The 17,000-nt window shown below is 32.1% G+C and overlaps 1 protein-coding gene across 2 annotated transcripts in view; it reads left to right on the top strand.

Moving 5' to 3' along the window:
• LOC148282093 (neural cell adhesion molecule 2-like) overlaps positions 1-17,000 on the top strand; it is a 195,131-nt gene that overhangs the window by 166,403 nt on the left and 11,728 nt on the right. The window contains exons 4-10 of one of the 2 annotated variants that reach the window (XM_088225646.1): positions 1,349-1,560; positions 3,401-3,514; positions 4,740-4,943; positions 5,244-5,395; positions 12,187-12,331; positions 12,424-12,489; positions 14,094-14,230. In XM_088225646.1, the coding sequence (XP_088081772.1) occupies positions 1,349-1,560; positions 3,401-3,514; positions 4,740-4,943; positions 5,244-5,395; positions 12,187-12,331; positions 12,424-12,489; positions 14,094-14,230 (1,030 nt within the window). The remainder of the gene's footprint in view (positions 1-1,348; positions 1,561-3,400; positions 3,515-4,739; positions 4,944-5,243; positions 5,396-12,186; positions 12,332-12,423; positions 12,490-14,093; positions 14,231-17,000) is intronic. The other variant, XM_088225647.1, reaches the window with a different exon arrangement.

Below are 17,000 nucleotides of genomic sequence, written 5' to 3'. Positions count from 1 at the left end.
AGGAAAATGCACCAACTACTACGCAATGAGGGGTGAAATCTCTCGACTCGATTTCCTCCTTGAGGATGTTTACCTGAGAACAGCTATCGAATCAAAAACACTTGTTCCGATTTCTGGTTCTATTTCGCATACAGAATTGTATTCTTCATCCCCCTGGACACAGATAAATAAGCATCTAACATTATTTCTTCGGTTAATTATTATTATATCACATTTAAATGTTTTAAATTTCTAAATTCGAGCCATTTGCGAAGGGAAATAATCTTTGGCGGCCTCGGTGGTGTTATGGCAAAGACGTGTTAACCTCACGCAAGGAGGGATCCGGGAGCGAATCTCGTTGAGATCATTAAAATTAAATGTGATTTTACTCAAGCCTGGGTTTGCTCCGTGGTGTAAATTGCCACTGTATTAGGTTGTTATGGTGCAATGCTATTACAGTTCTCTGTGTGAAATAGAACCAGAAACTTGAACGAGTATTTTCGACTCGACAGCAGCTATTCTCGGGTAAAACTCCTGAAAAAGGAAATCGAGTGGAAATAAGTCAGCGTTATAGTATAGTGGTGGGCGTATTTGCCAACTGTTCTTGAGGTCCTGGTTCGACCCTAGCAGGTCGGACGCAAAATATTAATTCTAAAGTTTGTTTTAACAGCTGAATTTCATTGTTTCTGAACTGGCACCTGAAGCCTAGGACTGATCACCTTATCTTCATGTAACAGATGATTGAAATACGTCCTGAAGCCTAGGACTGATCACTTTATCTTCATGTAACAGATGATGGAAGACTTGAGGAAATGTGGATGTTCAAACATGGGCAGGATAGTGAATGTTACACAGTGTGTAAAGTGGCCACTTAAACCAGCCAATGACAGGTCATAAGCCCTGTAAATGCCTAGACTTCCATATTCCCTTCTCGAAAACTTTTTCCCTCTCTGTTGAAATAAATTTAAATATGAACAACTCCCTAGGGAGGAAATCCAGCCAGTCTGCAATCATTTGGACATAATCAAAAATTGTTGAAATATGTCCCATTTGGTTTCTCAATTCAGTGCTATATGCACCACTGGGTACGGAAAGGGGAATGACGATAATTATCCAATCTGGAATAATTAAAGAAAGTGTTTTAAGAACCTTTTCTCCGGTCAGTCAAGTTGAAATAGGTTTTGTTAATAAATTATTGCGGACTGCTGATCAATTATCCGAGCTCTGTTATTTGCTCTGCCACAAACGATTTTTTTATTTTTTTCAATACGGATATTTTTACAACCGAAAATTGCACAAAATCAAAACATTATAAACGGGACTTCTCATGTTTTAGTTTCACTGTTTTAAATGGTTTTTTTTTCCTCAGTTTTGACGCTCGAGACACAAAGTTGTCTAAAGGCAGTCACTGGGCGGATAAGGAGGCTTTGGGGAGTAGAGGAACCTTCAGAGTCGGCACCAAACCAACTGCACTCCTCAATATAGAGCAAGCCAAGTCTACAGATGGTGGAGCTTATAGGTGCAGGGTAGACTTCCAAAAGTCACCAACGCGGAATCACATGGTCAACCTTACAGTTATACGTAAGAAACAAACGATTTATTCTTGTCGTGTGATAAAGAAATAGAATCAAAAACTTTTTAACAAGAAATGAAAATGAACCGAAGAACTTATATTCAGATTTAATAGTGAACAAATAAATTCTTCAATACAAAAATCTCTCTCAAAATATTTCGGATACCGGTATTTCTTAAACCCGACCAGAGTCCCTTTTGCAACGAAAACTTGAGAGAATTATCTTAAATTTTTCATGAAAAATAAAATCGAAAATTTCTGTATGAAAATGCTCATTTTTTCATTTCAAAAATCCCTAATATTCATAATCCATGTACCTTTGTTGGTAACCTGTCAACGAAACCTGGTTTAAAAAAAAAAATTGATTTGTTTGTTACGTTTTTTATTGAGATCATTCAATTTTTCTGTATAAACACTTTATTATAGAGAATTGAAAATAACTTTGCTAACTTCCTGTTTGAATAAGGATATCTTTTATTCGTAGCTGCCGTGTGCTTTGTCTGGGAGAATTTTATAAAACCATTAATTTATTAATTTATTTTTAATTGTTTTATGGTATGCACTGACGTATAAAAAATAGACACGTCATTTCCTCACGAATCTCATATATGGCAAATATTCGTTTCCATCAACAATTCGAAATAATTTGGTAGCAAATCACGAAACATGTGCAACGTGGAAGAAAAATATTTGTATATCCTTATTTTGTATTTATATGTTACGCGTTTACGAAACTGCCTGTCAATATTAATTTTTTGTATTATTCATGCGCTTAAAAAATGTGAAATATGTACTTCAAAAAGTACTCAACTATTAACTGTTTAAATAAACATTAATAGATTTTATTTATTTATTAATCAAAAGCATACTAAAATTAATACATAAATTATAAAGTCCTACTAAACTGCATAAAATGCAGTTCATCAGCAGGTGCTTATAGTTAAGTTCTAAAATATATACATGATTCTATCTCTTAAATTCTTTAAACATATAAAAACTCTTATTACTTTGGAAATGAAGAAAAATATGTGCATCTAAAATAAAAAAAAAGGCCAAATAAAAAATTATAATAAAATTTTAAATAAAAAACCACTTTCTAAAAGCCAGATTCTCAGCAGACGTCTTTTTCTTGAGCCAGATATATGTTGTTTTTTTTAAAAATATTTATTGGGAGCATATTATACATTTTTGGTATATTGTACTCTAGTTAACGGTATAACAGTAAATACTTAATAGTAAATGATAAATTGGATTGTTTGTACCAATGAAACTATGTTTTTTACCGTCACAAGTTGCGGTATAAAGCTTTTTTTCATCTACGTAGCGTCATATCAAATTAAAACGAAAGTGAAGGAAATGAACCCTCGAATTAAACGATCATTAACTTCACGCTTATAATATGTCCATTCAATTATACGTCATTGCAGGTACAATCATTTAAAAAATTACTGTTTCAAATTCATGGTGATGTTTTGTATTTAGACATTCATAAATCTAAAAATGTAATTTCATATTAAAAAGACAAACAAATTATTTGATGAATGATTTTTTGAGGAAGATTTAATTCCTGACACAATTTAACATTCTCTTTTTAAAAAGGTTTCTTTTTCTGGGTTGGAATACTGATAGTATTATCAGTACAAAATTTCTTCCTTAATAATATTACATTTGATTTACAATCGGTAAAACGTATTTTCTTAATTACTATAACTCTCATAATAATTATTTCACCTATAATTCAACCATTTGTAGTTTGCTAGTGATTGGTTTTTTTTTATACCGTTTTATGATTGCTTTTTCTTTTTTAGTACTTTAAAAAGTAATAATCTAAAACATTAATATTTTTAGTCCCAGTTGAAAAATTATCTATTCTTGATGAGCAAGGCTCTCACATACCTCACTACATCCTCGGTCCTTACAACGAAGGAGCAGCTGTGAATATTGTCTGCGTAGCAACAGGAGGTCAGTTTTTAATCTTAAAAATATATGTCGAATATTATTTGTAGAACTTTTTTTCTTTGATATTTATTCATAATTTTTCATTTCATTTTTATTTCGTTGATTTCATATTTATTTCATACAAATATTTTTAAAAATGCTTCGATGAATCGTATGACGCAGTTTAATATTGTTAATCTTTATTTCATGTACGAACACAAAAAATATATAAAAAATTTGTTCGAAACGAAAACTGCTGTGGAAATTGAAATCGATTTTAATTAATACATCTGTAGCTTGGATCTATAAGGGTCTATGCCAATTCCATTTTATTCTTACCAAAACTTCGTAGAAGGACGATCTCAATAAACAAATATATTTGTTAAAGTATTTAAAGTATATAATAAATGATTGGAGGGCATTCACAGTATGGTAAATAGAAAAAAGATATATAGTAAGGAATAAAATAAAAATAACTCATCCCTTTTTAATTACTTATATATTTACAATTCAAACCATTTAAATACATTTACCTACGTATCCCTTGTAAGAAATCTTATCTTTTAAATACACATAGATATATATACATTTATGTAAAGATGACATGTCATAATTTACAAAAATATTTTAATAAATTAGTACCTAGTTAGAAAAAAGTTTTTTATGTCTTTTTAAACACGCTCATTAAAAATAAAAAGGTAAAGCAATAAATAAAAAGTTTTAAACGGATATAAATAAAATTGCGAATACGCTTTAAAATTCTCAAAAAAATACATCTGTAAAGACGAACTAAGCACAATGTATACGTTTACAAAGAAAACTAGATTTATGTATAAAATAACAAATAATTGATAATAGCAAAATTTTACTTGAAATACACAAACAAACCATAGCAAAAAGTAAAACTATTACTACTCGTAAATAAGAATGGATATACATAAATTATATATTTTTTTATGAATATTCATTATTAAACACGTCGAATAGTTTATTGTGACGCCACAAAATGGCTAAAAAAATACTTATAGTCTAGGTTCAAGCCACAGAAATATTTAACAATGAAATTTATTTCACATTATACACACCCATTTTTTTTATTGTATTCTAAAACATGTTGATTAAATTACATTGTTACTAGAGTTAGATAATTATGACTGTAAATCAGAGGTTTCAGTGAAATCAAAAACTGCAATGTATAATTTTAATATTAATATTATTGTCCATTGGATTAAAATTATTATTTTATCAGGGCGTCCTCCCCCAAAAGTGACATGGTGGCGAGATAGTGCATTACTCGACGATAGTTATGGACTTTTACCAGAGAGAAGAACACAAAATGTCTTGAAACTGGATTCACTCAGAAGACACCATCTAAACGCTGTACTGACGTGCCAAGCCAAGAATTCCGACCTCAGCCCTCCCATATCTAGTGCTGTAACTCTTGACATGAACCGTAAGTTCCAACTATCTATACCTGGAATATGAACTCAATATTTCAACGGCAACATGCGTATAAGTGCTTCACTTTATTTAGGAAGATTTTAAACTAATGTTACCCAATTTTCTCACTGACTCGTGTTTTTTTAATGAAAATCTATATGTTTAAAACTGATATTGGCTAAATACATTAATGCACAGTCAGTACTTTTTGTAGTAATTTTTGATTCAGCCAAATAACATATATTATATTTAATTAATACCGTGTTCTGTAAATGTATTGAAATACTCATTTTATTTCGTTGTATGTTGATAGTGAGACCGCTGTGGGTGAGATTGAGGGGTGAAAACAGACCGCTTTCAGCTGACAATACTTACGAGTTGGAATGCGAGGTCGTTGGTTCGAGACCACCGCCGACGATCACGTGGTGGAAAGGAAGCGTAGCCATGAAAAATTCAAAAGATACTGTGAGTATTCCAAATAAATTTTCTCCAAATATTTCTTTTTAAAAACAACGGTTGTTTTAGTAATTTTATAACAAATGCTTCAACGGGTGCCTGGCCGCGTTACTCGATTTAATAAACTCTTCTGTATAAATGTATCTACAACAAACTACAGTGCACACTCGCCAATAAGGGGAATTCATACGTTTGCAAATGAATACGGTAATTATATGGATATATTTAATCCGACACTTTTAAATTTTAAAAAGCAGAGTACCAATTTATTATCTTCAAATTCAAATACGTAAAAAATACTATGTTGATTTAAATTGTGTACCTTTCATTAACTTATATCTGTAATAGTAAACATTTTCGACCTCGTGGTGTAATGGTCAGCTCGTTTGTCTACCATGCGAGAGGTCTCGAGTTCGATTCCCGACATAATTGACACGAAATATTTATTGAATGGGTGTTTTTACACTAGAATATTTCACAGTCTCTGGACTGATACCTGAAGCGTAAGACTGATCGTCTTACCTTCATATAAGAAAAATGATCAAGATACGCTGCTATTGGTGTACCAATGCAGTGCCCTATGCACCATTAGGTGCGGAAAGGTAATGATGGTGATGATTTTTCTAACTTGTTCCAATTTTAGAAATCTTTTCATTTAACTGAAGGGAAAGAATGTACTTCGTTTCTCTCTACTGCAATATTTGTATGAACTATTTGTATTACAATATTTGAGTTTTTCCAAATGTTCGTAAACAAAATACTGGATTTCACCCCCTCCGGAGTCATTAAGATTTACAAAAACAACAGGGATGGAGAATACCTTAAATAAGGGAATATGGAAGTCTAGGCATTTACAGGGCCTATGACCTGTCGTTGGCTGGTTTAAGTGAAAATTTTACCAACTGGTCCAAGAAGAAGTTTAAAAATTGAAAAATTGTTTTCAGGCGTTGCCTAGTATGTGAAATAATTCAGTCAGATGAATCTCTTCCCAACAATAAAAGTTTCAGCTCTTTATCTTCACTAAAATCAACAAACAGAAGAATTGAAGAAATATGGATGTTCAAACAAAGACGAAATGGTGAATGTTAGACAGCGTGTAAAGTGGCCCTTTAAACCAGCCAATGACAGGTCATAAGCCTTATAAATGCCTAGACTTCTATTTTTCCTTATTTAAGGTATTCTCCATCCCTGTTGTTATTTGTTTACTAAATGTATACTCATATATATTTTACTTATATGTAAGATGACTTTTCGCATAATTTTCTCTTTAAAAACCATAAAGTGCTTATTTTTAAATGTGTGAATTTAAGCACAAAACGAATTTCTCATCTATATATATGTACTCATATAGGAACGTGTGGAGAAATATGAGTATAATCATCATCATTCATTGCATTCATGCATTGGTACACCAATAGCAGTGAATCTTGATCATTTTAATTTTTTTACATGAAAGTAAGGTGATCAGTCTTACGCTTCAAGTACCAGTCCTGGGACCATGAAATATTCTAATGTAAAAACACCATTTGAAAAAAAACATCTTGATCATGTCGGGGATCGAACCCGTGACCTCTTGCACGGTAGGCAAACACGTTGATCTCTACACCACGAGGTATACAAAAAATATCAGTATACGGTGCTATGGTGCTACATTATATGTGAATAAGATTTCAAAGGCAAAGATAAGACTCGTTATTATATTTTGGTGGGATTAATTTGCTAATATTAGATCCTTTCGATTTGTTAACGCGTTCATAATTTTCATCTTTATGGCTAAAAAAATAAAAGTTTTTGATTGATAAATAGGCCTTAACAACACTCAAATATCTTTGGGACTTATTAATTATTTGTTTTTGTATAATTGAAGAAAAAGTACCTGGTCAGCAACTGATAAAACGGTATTCGCAAAGTTTTGCTTTTGACCTAATAAAGCTCAGCCAAAATCAAGTATGGGTTATCACTAGAGCCCGCCCAGGGCACTACAGATTGAAGAAATACCTTTCCGAAACTTCTGTTGACTTCAACTTTTCTCCATTTTTTTTCGTGATTTTTACCTGAGAGCAGTCATCGAGTCGAAAACACTCGTCATGGGTTCTGGTTCAGTTTCACACACAGAACTGTGTTTTTTATTCACCCACAAAGACCAAAAACTTAATTAATATGGCGTGAACGTTGAATTTCGAATGATTTTAACGATTTCCTAAAATAAAAACTTTCTTCTTCATCATATTCTGCAAAATTAAAGTTTCTTGCGAAATATTAGAATCCTTTACTTACTCATTTATTATTAACACCATGAGGCCAATTAATCTCCACTCAATTTATTTTAGCAAAATATTCACCCGCGAGTAAAAAATAAATAAACAAAAACAAAAAGGAAAACAATTTATGTGTGTCCACTCACCCTAATTTTACCGGACTGGGATTGGCGCTTGGAATTGGAATATAATCTTGGATGATCTTTTACAAATAGATTTTGGAAATGGAATTGACATACAAGCGTTTGCTGATGATGTTTTTCTGACAGTTAGAGCTCAACTTATGTCTGAAGCCGAAGAAAGAACAAACTGTGCCCTTTCAACAATAGCTGATTGGGGAAAAAAGGTTAAACTTAACTTCTCAGAGGAAAAAACAAAAGCGATGTTAGTAACCAAAAGAAAAGAAACTCTTCATAATTTATTCATGAACGGTGTAAAGCTAGCTCTTGCTGACTCTATTAAGGTATTAGGTGTAACTATAGACAAACATATCAACTGGTCGCTTCATGTAGATAACGTCTGCAAGAAGGCTGCCAATCTTTCTGAAATGCTTGTGAGAGCGGCAAAACCAATATGGGGGTGCTCTCTTGCGGTAATGCAGCAAATATATTATGGTGCTATTGAACCTCTTGTTACATATGCGGCCAGCTTATGGGGTGAAGCGGTAAAAAAGAAATGCAATAAGAAAAAACTTGACAGCTTACAAAGACAATTTGCCATAAGATCTTGTAGAGGGTACAGAACCATTTCACTCATCTTTGTTTAAGCTCTTACAGGGTTATACCGTTAGACCTTAAAATTTAAGAAAGGAAGGACATTTATAATGTCAAGAAATTTGGTAAGCTGTATTCCATTCCAGATGATCGCAAGTATCAAGGAACTGCAAACTATTTCGATTTACCTCACCCGACCCGTGCGAAAAAATTCCCGAATGTATTCTTTAACTTGACAAAGATATACCTCTTTATGCTCCCAATGAAATTATTTTTTTTTACTTTAACTGTACGGATAGTAGCCTGGTTGACGGATAAGTGGGAGCGGCATTCGTTCCTTTTGAGAGTGATAAAGAATTACCAGGCAGAACATTTAAATTAGATAATTTCTGCTCCGTTTTCCAGGCTGAACTACTCGAAATACGAGAAGCTCTCGAATGGTTATTAAAAAAACCTTTAGAGAGATGGGTTGCTGGAAAATATTTTATAAGATTGTCGTTCGGGCGTTCAAGCGATAACGGATACTCGGTCGATAAATCCATTCATTGTAGATATTCAGAGTAAAATTAAGCATCTAAGAATAAGAGGGATGAACATTCAAATATGCTGGATAAGAGGACATGCTGGTATCGTAGGAAATGAGAGAGTGGATGAACGAGCAAGAGCCGCAACTTGTAAAAGAACGGCACCTTTCTTCTCAAAATTTCCCCTTAGTTTTGCTAAACGCTGCGCTGTATTTAACAAAATACGCAGCAGCGTTGGAAGGATTATTACCGCGCTTTTTCTACAGGTAAAATCACTAAAATGTTTTTTCCAACGCTGGCTGATGCAGCAAACTTCCGTCATCATCACCAAAGTACTTTCGAAACGACCCAAATTTTTACCGGACATGGAGCTATGAGAAGTTATCTATATAGGTTTAAATTAAGGAATGATGACTATTGTCCATGCGATGATATTACTTCACAGAGTATCGAACATCTGTTATTTCGGTGCCCATTTTTCAGTTTGCAACGCCACAATCTTGAAGCAGAATGCAGGAAAGATGGAATATCCTTAACAAATATTCACACTGTAGTTAAAAGTAGTTATCACGCGCCATTGTTCTTGAACTTTGCAATAATGGTGATTGGACTCATAAAGGTAATAAACCAAAATCAGTGATCGAACATCCCATTTCCAACACAAACAACAACGATTTTTTTCCGATTACCTTAGCCTTGTACATGACACGTAAGGCTACTAAATACAGGGGTCCAAGTATATAAAATAAAAAATAAAAAAAAGATTGGTGCGATATGTGTGGAACGGGCCCGTACATGACAGACACAATCAATCATTTTTATAATAATAAAATATAATATTAGAATTTGTATATATATATAAGTTTTATATGTAACCTTTTTGTTTTATCTGTAATTTCAATACATATTAAAAAATCGTATTTTTCGAATTAACAAATATATGCAATTAAGTAGATATTTATATGTTTCTGTACATGGTTAGTAAAAATTTCCATTTCCATCAAAATGAGAAATTCTTAATAGCTCCGTATTCATAAATGCATTCAACAATAAAAAAGAAAAATAAAAAAGGTCGCGAGGTAATTTATTTTCTTTTTGTGAAAGGCATGGTACTGTGAGGTATATTTTTTTTTATACAAAAGACTGCTCGTGTGTTGTTTGCCTATATTTAACTAGAGTGAAACAAAAGTACTTGACACGGAATATATGTCCTAAGGGAGTCGTTAAGCTTGCGAACAATAGGTCAATTATGGTTTTACTGCCGCCAAGTAGAGGGTTCTTTAGGCATCGTATCGTAAATTTTTAGGTTAAAAAAGAAAATTTGATAAATCTTTTTTGAGTACTTTTTTGAATTATAACGGCACAACAATACAATTATCAACTGCTTATTATAATAAAAAAACTTTGGCATCTGTTAGTAACATAAAAAAATAATGTACCAAACTAAAAAAAAAATTATAGAAGGGAATATAAAAATATATTGTATCTATATCGGCTGAATTTGAGCGATGGCCTGTGTTGTGTTCACCTTTAGGGCATCGGTTGTTTGTTGTTTATTTGCATAGACCTGAGACTTCAAAAGTTTCTACAAGAAAAAGTCTAGCGGGGTCAAATCGCATGACCCTGGTGGCCAATTTAGATCACCCCTGCGAGAGATAACCTTACCCTCAAATCGTTCATGCAGAATGTCGATCGTGGTGTCCGCTGTATGGCACGTAGCGCCATTTTGCTGGAACCACAAATCCTCTAGGTCCATATAGCTCAAATTGGGTCATAAAAAAATGGTTATCGTCGTTCAAACGGTAACTTTTTGAGGATGCATTATCACCTGGTTAATTTAACGTGGGTTGGTGTTGTCCCATACATGGTTATTTTGCTTGTTAACACAGCCATTCATCCAAAAATGCGCCTCGTCACTAAAAATGATTTTTCGGCAAAAATTGGGGTCGTCTTCCAAACGATTTAAAGCCCAGTCAGCGAACAAACGGCGTTGTCTATGGTCATGAACTTTACGTTCCTAGCTTATTTGGATTTTGCACGGGTGTAGACTTAAGTTTTAACGCTATATACGCCAAGTCGAAGTCTGCGAAAGACCGAGTTCTTGTGCACGGCGAGGAATCGACTCCCTTGGGTTCTGCTGTACACTTTCATAGACAGCGGCAATGTTCTTGGCCAATCTCGCATTTTGTGACCGTACGGGTGTTAACTAATTAAATACCAAATTAATCGTCTCAAGTTTGGCCACCAAACGTTGAAGAGTTGACTGTGAAGGGTCTCCACGTCTACCGTAAAATGAGCGCAATGCGCGCAACGTTTGCACTAACGAACACTCATTTTGATAAAAAAAAAAATACCAGTTGAACGTGCTGTTCAATTGTGTAACTTACCATGGTGATTTGGCATAAGTAATTAAATAATCAAAAAAATATTTGACAGATGTCATCAAAACAAAATAGCCGCCACGGGCCGTCAAAATCTACTTGCGCCAATTGATAATCCCTTTAGATGTCATAATTTAATCATATGGATCTCAACAGCAACAATAAAGGTTTTTGTTCTTTAACTTCAAAAACGTAAACGAATAAAAGAATCGAAGGAATTAAGATGTTTAAATATAGGCAAAATGGTAAAATGTTACAAAGTGTGTAAAGTGGCCACTTAAACCAGCCAATGACAGGTCATAAGCCCTGTAAATGCCTGGATTTCTATATTTCTTTCTAAAAAAAATTCTTCATCTCTGTTGTATTATGAATATGTTACTAAAATAAGTAAGGACCGGGTCGTAGTCCCGTGGCTAGTTTTATGTGCCTTTTCTGGGTCGCTATTTCAGGACTTAATTCCATAGAGATAATGTGGTTTTAATTATGTAGTTGACAACCCTGTAGACCACTTGAAGTTGCATTTCGCTCTCATTTACGAATAAGTGTTTCTGTAAATTAGTGGAATACTCAGAATTTTCCTTTCCATAACTCTTTGTGTCCCTGATAAATCGTGTAAAAAAAATCCTTAACACTTAAGTTTTACAACCATATGTGAGTACAGGGAGACCACAGGCTCCAAAAGGTTTATATTTTAAGTAATGTGAATACTTCGGAGATTTCAGGATAAACGTCAGCTTACCAAAGGCTGCCCATGCAATTTTCCAATCGATTTCCACGTCTTAATACACTTTTCCGAGATTTATTTCATGTACTAGTCTAAAAAACAACCGCCTAAATCTAATACAATATTATATGAACTTATAATACTTTGATACTATTTTTATGTATTAATAACTGACGATTTTTTTGTTTTTATGTTTACAGTCAAGTGCAGATGGAAATATAACTGTTAGCGTGCTAACGTTTTCTCCAAGTATATCTGATGGTGGGAAGTTCCTCTCATGCCGAGGAGTTCAAAGCCATATTCCTGACAGTGGATTGGAAGATGGGTGGAAATTAGATATTCAACGTTAGTAAAATTTTTAATTTTTATTTTGTAATGAAATGAGTTATTCTATGTTTTATTTATTTTATTGTTTAAAAAATTAATGTTTTTTTCAGTTATTTTATTTTCACACATGGAAAACTTAATATCAGCTTCTGAAGAAAAAGAAGAAAACTTTTATGGTACCTTTTTTGTTGTTTTTTGTTTATTTTTTAAATGTAATAATTTTGTTACGTTTTTTATTTTAAAATTTTTTTAGTCACTTTCTTTGTGATCTAAAAAATTTCATTTGGTTTTATTTATAAGAAATGTTAATAATCATCCTTTTTGTAAGAATTAAAATAATATTATTATATCGTTGAAGAAATTATGCTTTCTTCAAAACTATAATATACCCCATGTTCAAATGTGCCCCAAAATTTGTAAAAAACAGTATCTATGGCTCAATTATTCATGAATATTTTTTTTGGCTCAATTATTCATGAATATTTAACCCCTTTCAAAACATTGACTATTAGAGACAATACACATAAGCCAACATTTTTTCCAATCTTCATGGCACTTCTTGTCGACCTCCTCAACGAAATTTAGTTTATTACCTCAGTAGAGTCATTATGCTTTCCGCAAAGTGGTAATTTGAGTTTAGGGAACAAGAAAAAATCTCACGGAGCAAAACCAGATTAATACGTTGCACGGGAAACCACTTTTACGTTGTTTTTGGTCAAATAATCGCATACAAGTAGAAATGTGTTAAACGGCGCCTTATCGTAATGCAAAAACTAAGAGTCATCTTTCCATGTATCTGGCATCTTTCGTCAAATATTCTTCCTAAAACATTTCAATTGACTCAATAGTTTTCTTTATTAACCGTCTGGCCGGTTGGAAGAAACTCAGAAGTGCACACCATAGTAATCGGAGAAAATAATCGACATCTTTAATTTTTGGGTTTTGGCTCAGTTGGCAAGCGCCACTCCGAAGACTTGTTTCCACGTCACATTCATTCACCTACGTCTTACCACCCGTAATGATCCACTGAACGGTATCGTCTCTAAGCGACAGATTTACGTTAATCTTTTTGAAGAAAATTTAGCAACATTCGCAGAACACACTAAAGATAAAGATCACTCTAAAAATTAAAATTAAAATTACTTACATTTTGATGGCGGTACTTCTAGATTGCTAATTCCGGGTCATATTTGAACATAAGGGTATAAGCATTGTTTTATTCTTATTACCTACATCTCAACAAAAAAATAATCATTCGTGTTTTTTTTTTATTTAAAAAAAAAACGAAATTAAAATTCTCAGATTAACTCTTGAAATTATTAATTTCTTAAAAAATTAGATATTTATTTATTGTTAATATAAAACCAGAATAGAATATGGTTGAACTGACAAGAAATTTCTCACTGAGAAAACCAATACGAATGAATACATGAACTTTTTATACATGTATTATTTTTTTACAAAAAAAACTTTTCGAATAGACTTTTAAGTAAAAAAATCACATTTGATTTTACAGGCGTACTATTGATTGTAAATATTTTGAAATAAGAATATAAACTATTGATTCTCAATAAAAATAATATGTAAAGTTTTAAATCTCAAAGTAAATGTGAGTAGCTCGGATTTATATATTCCTGTAAAATCAGTTTTATTATTTTTTTATTTATTGTATTTAAAAGTAATTTATCTTATTAATTAAGTAATCTAGGTTTTTTTAATGACAAATTTGTACCGTTTTAGTAAAAAACGCGAATAATTGGATTTCCGAATTATTTTGTAGATGTCCCGCTTGTGTATTTGGAGTTAGGAAACAGTCGCAATTCAACTAATGATATGATAAAAGAAACTGCTGACGTATATTTCGAATGTAACATCAAGTCAAACCCTTGGATTTATCAAATTCGTTGGATGCATAACGTAAGTAACTTTATTTTTATGATTTTTTTACCAAGCCTTCACTTAATTTCTTAGTGTCTTAAAAAGTAATAAAATACTGAAAAAAGCATGGTAAAATATCAATAATCATTTTAGAGTTTAAAAATAAAAATTATAAATATATTTCAAAATTAACCATTTTATTATATTCAATTCAAGTAGATTAAATTTAATCATTCATTCACGTGACTTAAAATAAAACATACTGCCATTAAAATAAAAAGGGTTAATTTTTAAAATTATTTAAACCAATTACATTGTTTAATTAGTTCAACTACAATGAAAAAAAATGTCTTTTTTTCGTTTTAATTGTTGAGTGTTTTATTATTTTAAAAAACCCAGTCCTGAAATAAACTTAATTTTCATAAACATGTTAATTTTTATGTGATTTGCTAATATGTGTGATTGAATTTACATTCATCTTAAGCTCAATATTAAAAAAATGATTGTATAACATATATTTCATAACATATATTTCATAAATTATATAAATTTTTGTAAATATATATTATATGTAAAAGTATATTTCCGAAAATGCGATATGATTCATATTTAAACCTAACTTATTTATTAGAACATGTATTGCGAACGATTTGCGATATGCTTTCTATTCATTTGTGCGAATATTTTTTTATACAATTTTGTTCAAAGGCGACATGAAATAAACAGAATTGTGCGATTATCTAACAAAATTATTTCTATTGTTCATTTAAAACATTATCTAGGTATTTTATTTGCATTTTTATTATTAATAAGTTAAAATCTGGATGGAAACATTTTCAAACGCAAACAGTACGTTTATTATAGAATCCGAACAAAAAATTGATCACACAATAAAATATGTTTGAATGCACACACTTGTATTCACACAAAAATATAGATAGGTGTTTAAAACGATTTGCGAATTACATCTTCATTAGTATTTGATCAAACATTTTATTGGGATTACAGTTTACAAATTTAAACAGGCGAATATAATTGAACTATTATGTACGATACAGTTAAAGGAGCATTTATAAAGTAAGCTTAGTTAAGTATCGGAAAACGGAAATTATCAAGAAGTTTAATTTTGGAGGTAATAGAGGTTATAATCTAATATATCGCTAATTTATGTAAACTCACCGAATTGGTGCAATGAGCACTTTTGTACAATTACTATGTATTAATTTGAAAATTTTAACTCTCCCTTCCCGGTGATGTGTAGCTACTACACATTGCATCCAATTACTTTAAAATCTGCTTAAATATAATAAATAAAATAAAATAAAAAAAATATTCGTATATTTATAGTTAATTCATAAACATATTAATTTATACATATATAAACATACATTTCATATTTTACATAATGGCACCAAAAACACTCTGGCGAATTCTCCTTGTACTAGGAGTAGGCTCAGTATATAAAGAGTTGGCAAGCCAGAAATATTAGTATGCTTAATGTTGCAATCGCTTCCTATATTTGCAAATGCCTGTTCTAAGAAACCAATTTGTTGCGGCAAATATGGTTATCGAATATGTTTCCTATAAATAACAAATATGGGTTTAGATTTTCGGTATTCCTCTGTTTTACATTTACAAATCGGTTAAAGTATTTTGTTATTAAATAATTAATGCTTATTGGAAACAAAAAAAAGCATTTTACCAAAAATCGAAGATAAATTACCAATGCGTCGAATGTCACGGAGTACGTAGTGAAAGAGTAATCCGAATATATATAATTGTCTGGCACGCTATTTACATCTGACTCTCGATAATACGAGTACTGGTGTATTCGGGAGCGAGAGAGACGATTTCACGCGTCGCGAGTGCAAACAGCAAAGTTTCTAGCACGTCTTCCAGACACCAATTAGTAGCTATCCGACTTTCGTCAGGGGGATTTTTTCACCCGCGCTGATAACATGAACTAATGTTTTTAGCAATGAGTTGAGAAATATTATCACGTTTGACTTCTTCTATACATATTTGAATCAATTGCAAATGATTAACATTTGTCCAATTTAAAATCTCTCGGTTTTTGCATGTATAATGACTACTCAGCACCATAACGCGCAGATGTTTTTGGGACAGTAAGTGAAAGGTTAATATGAATGTGTTTATCTCACTTTGCACTCTTTTGCAATTTAACTGGTATTTCAAATTCTCTCGCGGCCGTATTACCTCGTGTATTTAAATAATAAAATAAACATAAATCTTTTTTCTCGTGCCTCGAGAGTGGTTCCGAATATCACCCCCGGTAAAATTTTTCTGAGCTACTAACTACTTCTTGCTGTCGTTTTAGTCAGCGCCACAACATTCAGCATCTGGTGAGATGTTACTTTAAGAAGATGTACACTACAAAACGGTATTTTCTGTTTTTTTTTATTATTATTATATAACTAACGGTATTTTCATCTTTTCCGTGCGGTGAAACATCGGGTAAATTTTCTACAATGGTTTGAAGTACGCATATTTGAATTACCTGAAAATAAGACGTTTTGCGTCTTGTGAGAAAAACGGCAGCTATTGCGTTACCGTGTTTAATTTTGACGCCATGTTTATATAATTACAGCACATTTTTTAACCCGAAAACTACGAACGAAAACTTTTGTTTTATGCATTGATAGCTATGTCATTACAATCGTAAAAATCCGCTTGAAATATTTCATACATTTCAACGTTATTCCCGATTCGTGAAAATACCTTATGCTGTCCGAGAGGACGGTAACAAATGATTTCGACACACGGTTTATGCTACCGTGTAGTGAAAATC

The sequence above is a fragment of the Micrasema longulum genome, unplaced genomic scaffold (genome assembly GCF_059751315.1).
Source record: "Micrasema longulum isolate JH-2025_06_02 unplaced genomic scaffold, ASM5975131v1 h1tg000377l, whole genome shotgun sequence".
NCBI classification, from domain to species: Eukaryota; Metazoa; Arthropoda; class Insecta; order Trichoptera; family Brachycentridae; genus Micrasema; species Micrasema longulum.
The sequence above is the reverse complement of the archived record's forward strand: the minus strand, read 5'-3'. Positions and strand labels throughout refer to the sequence as shown.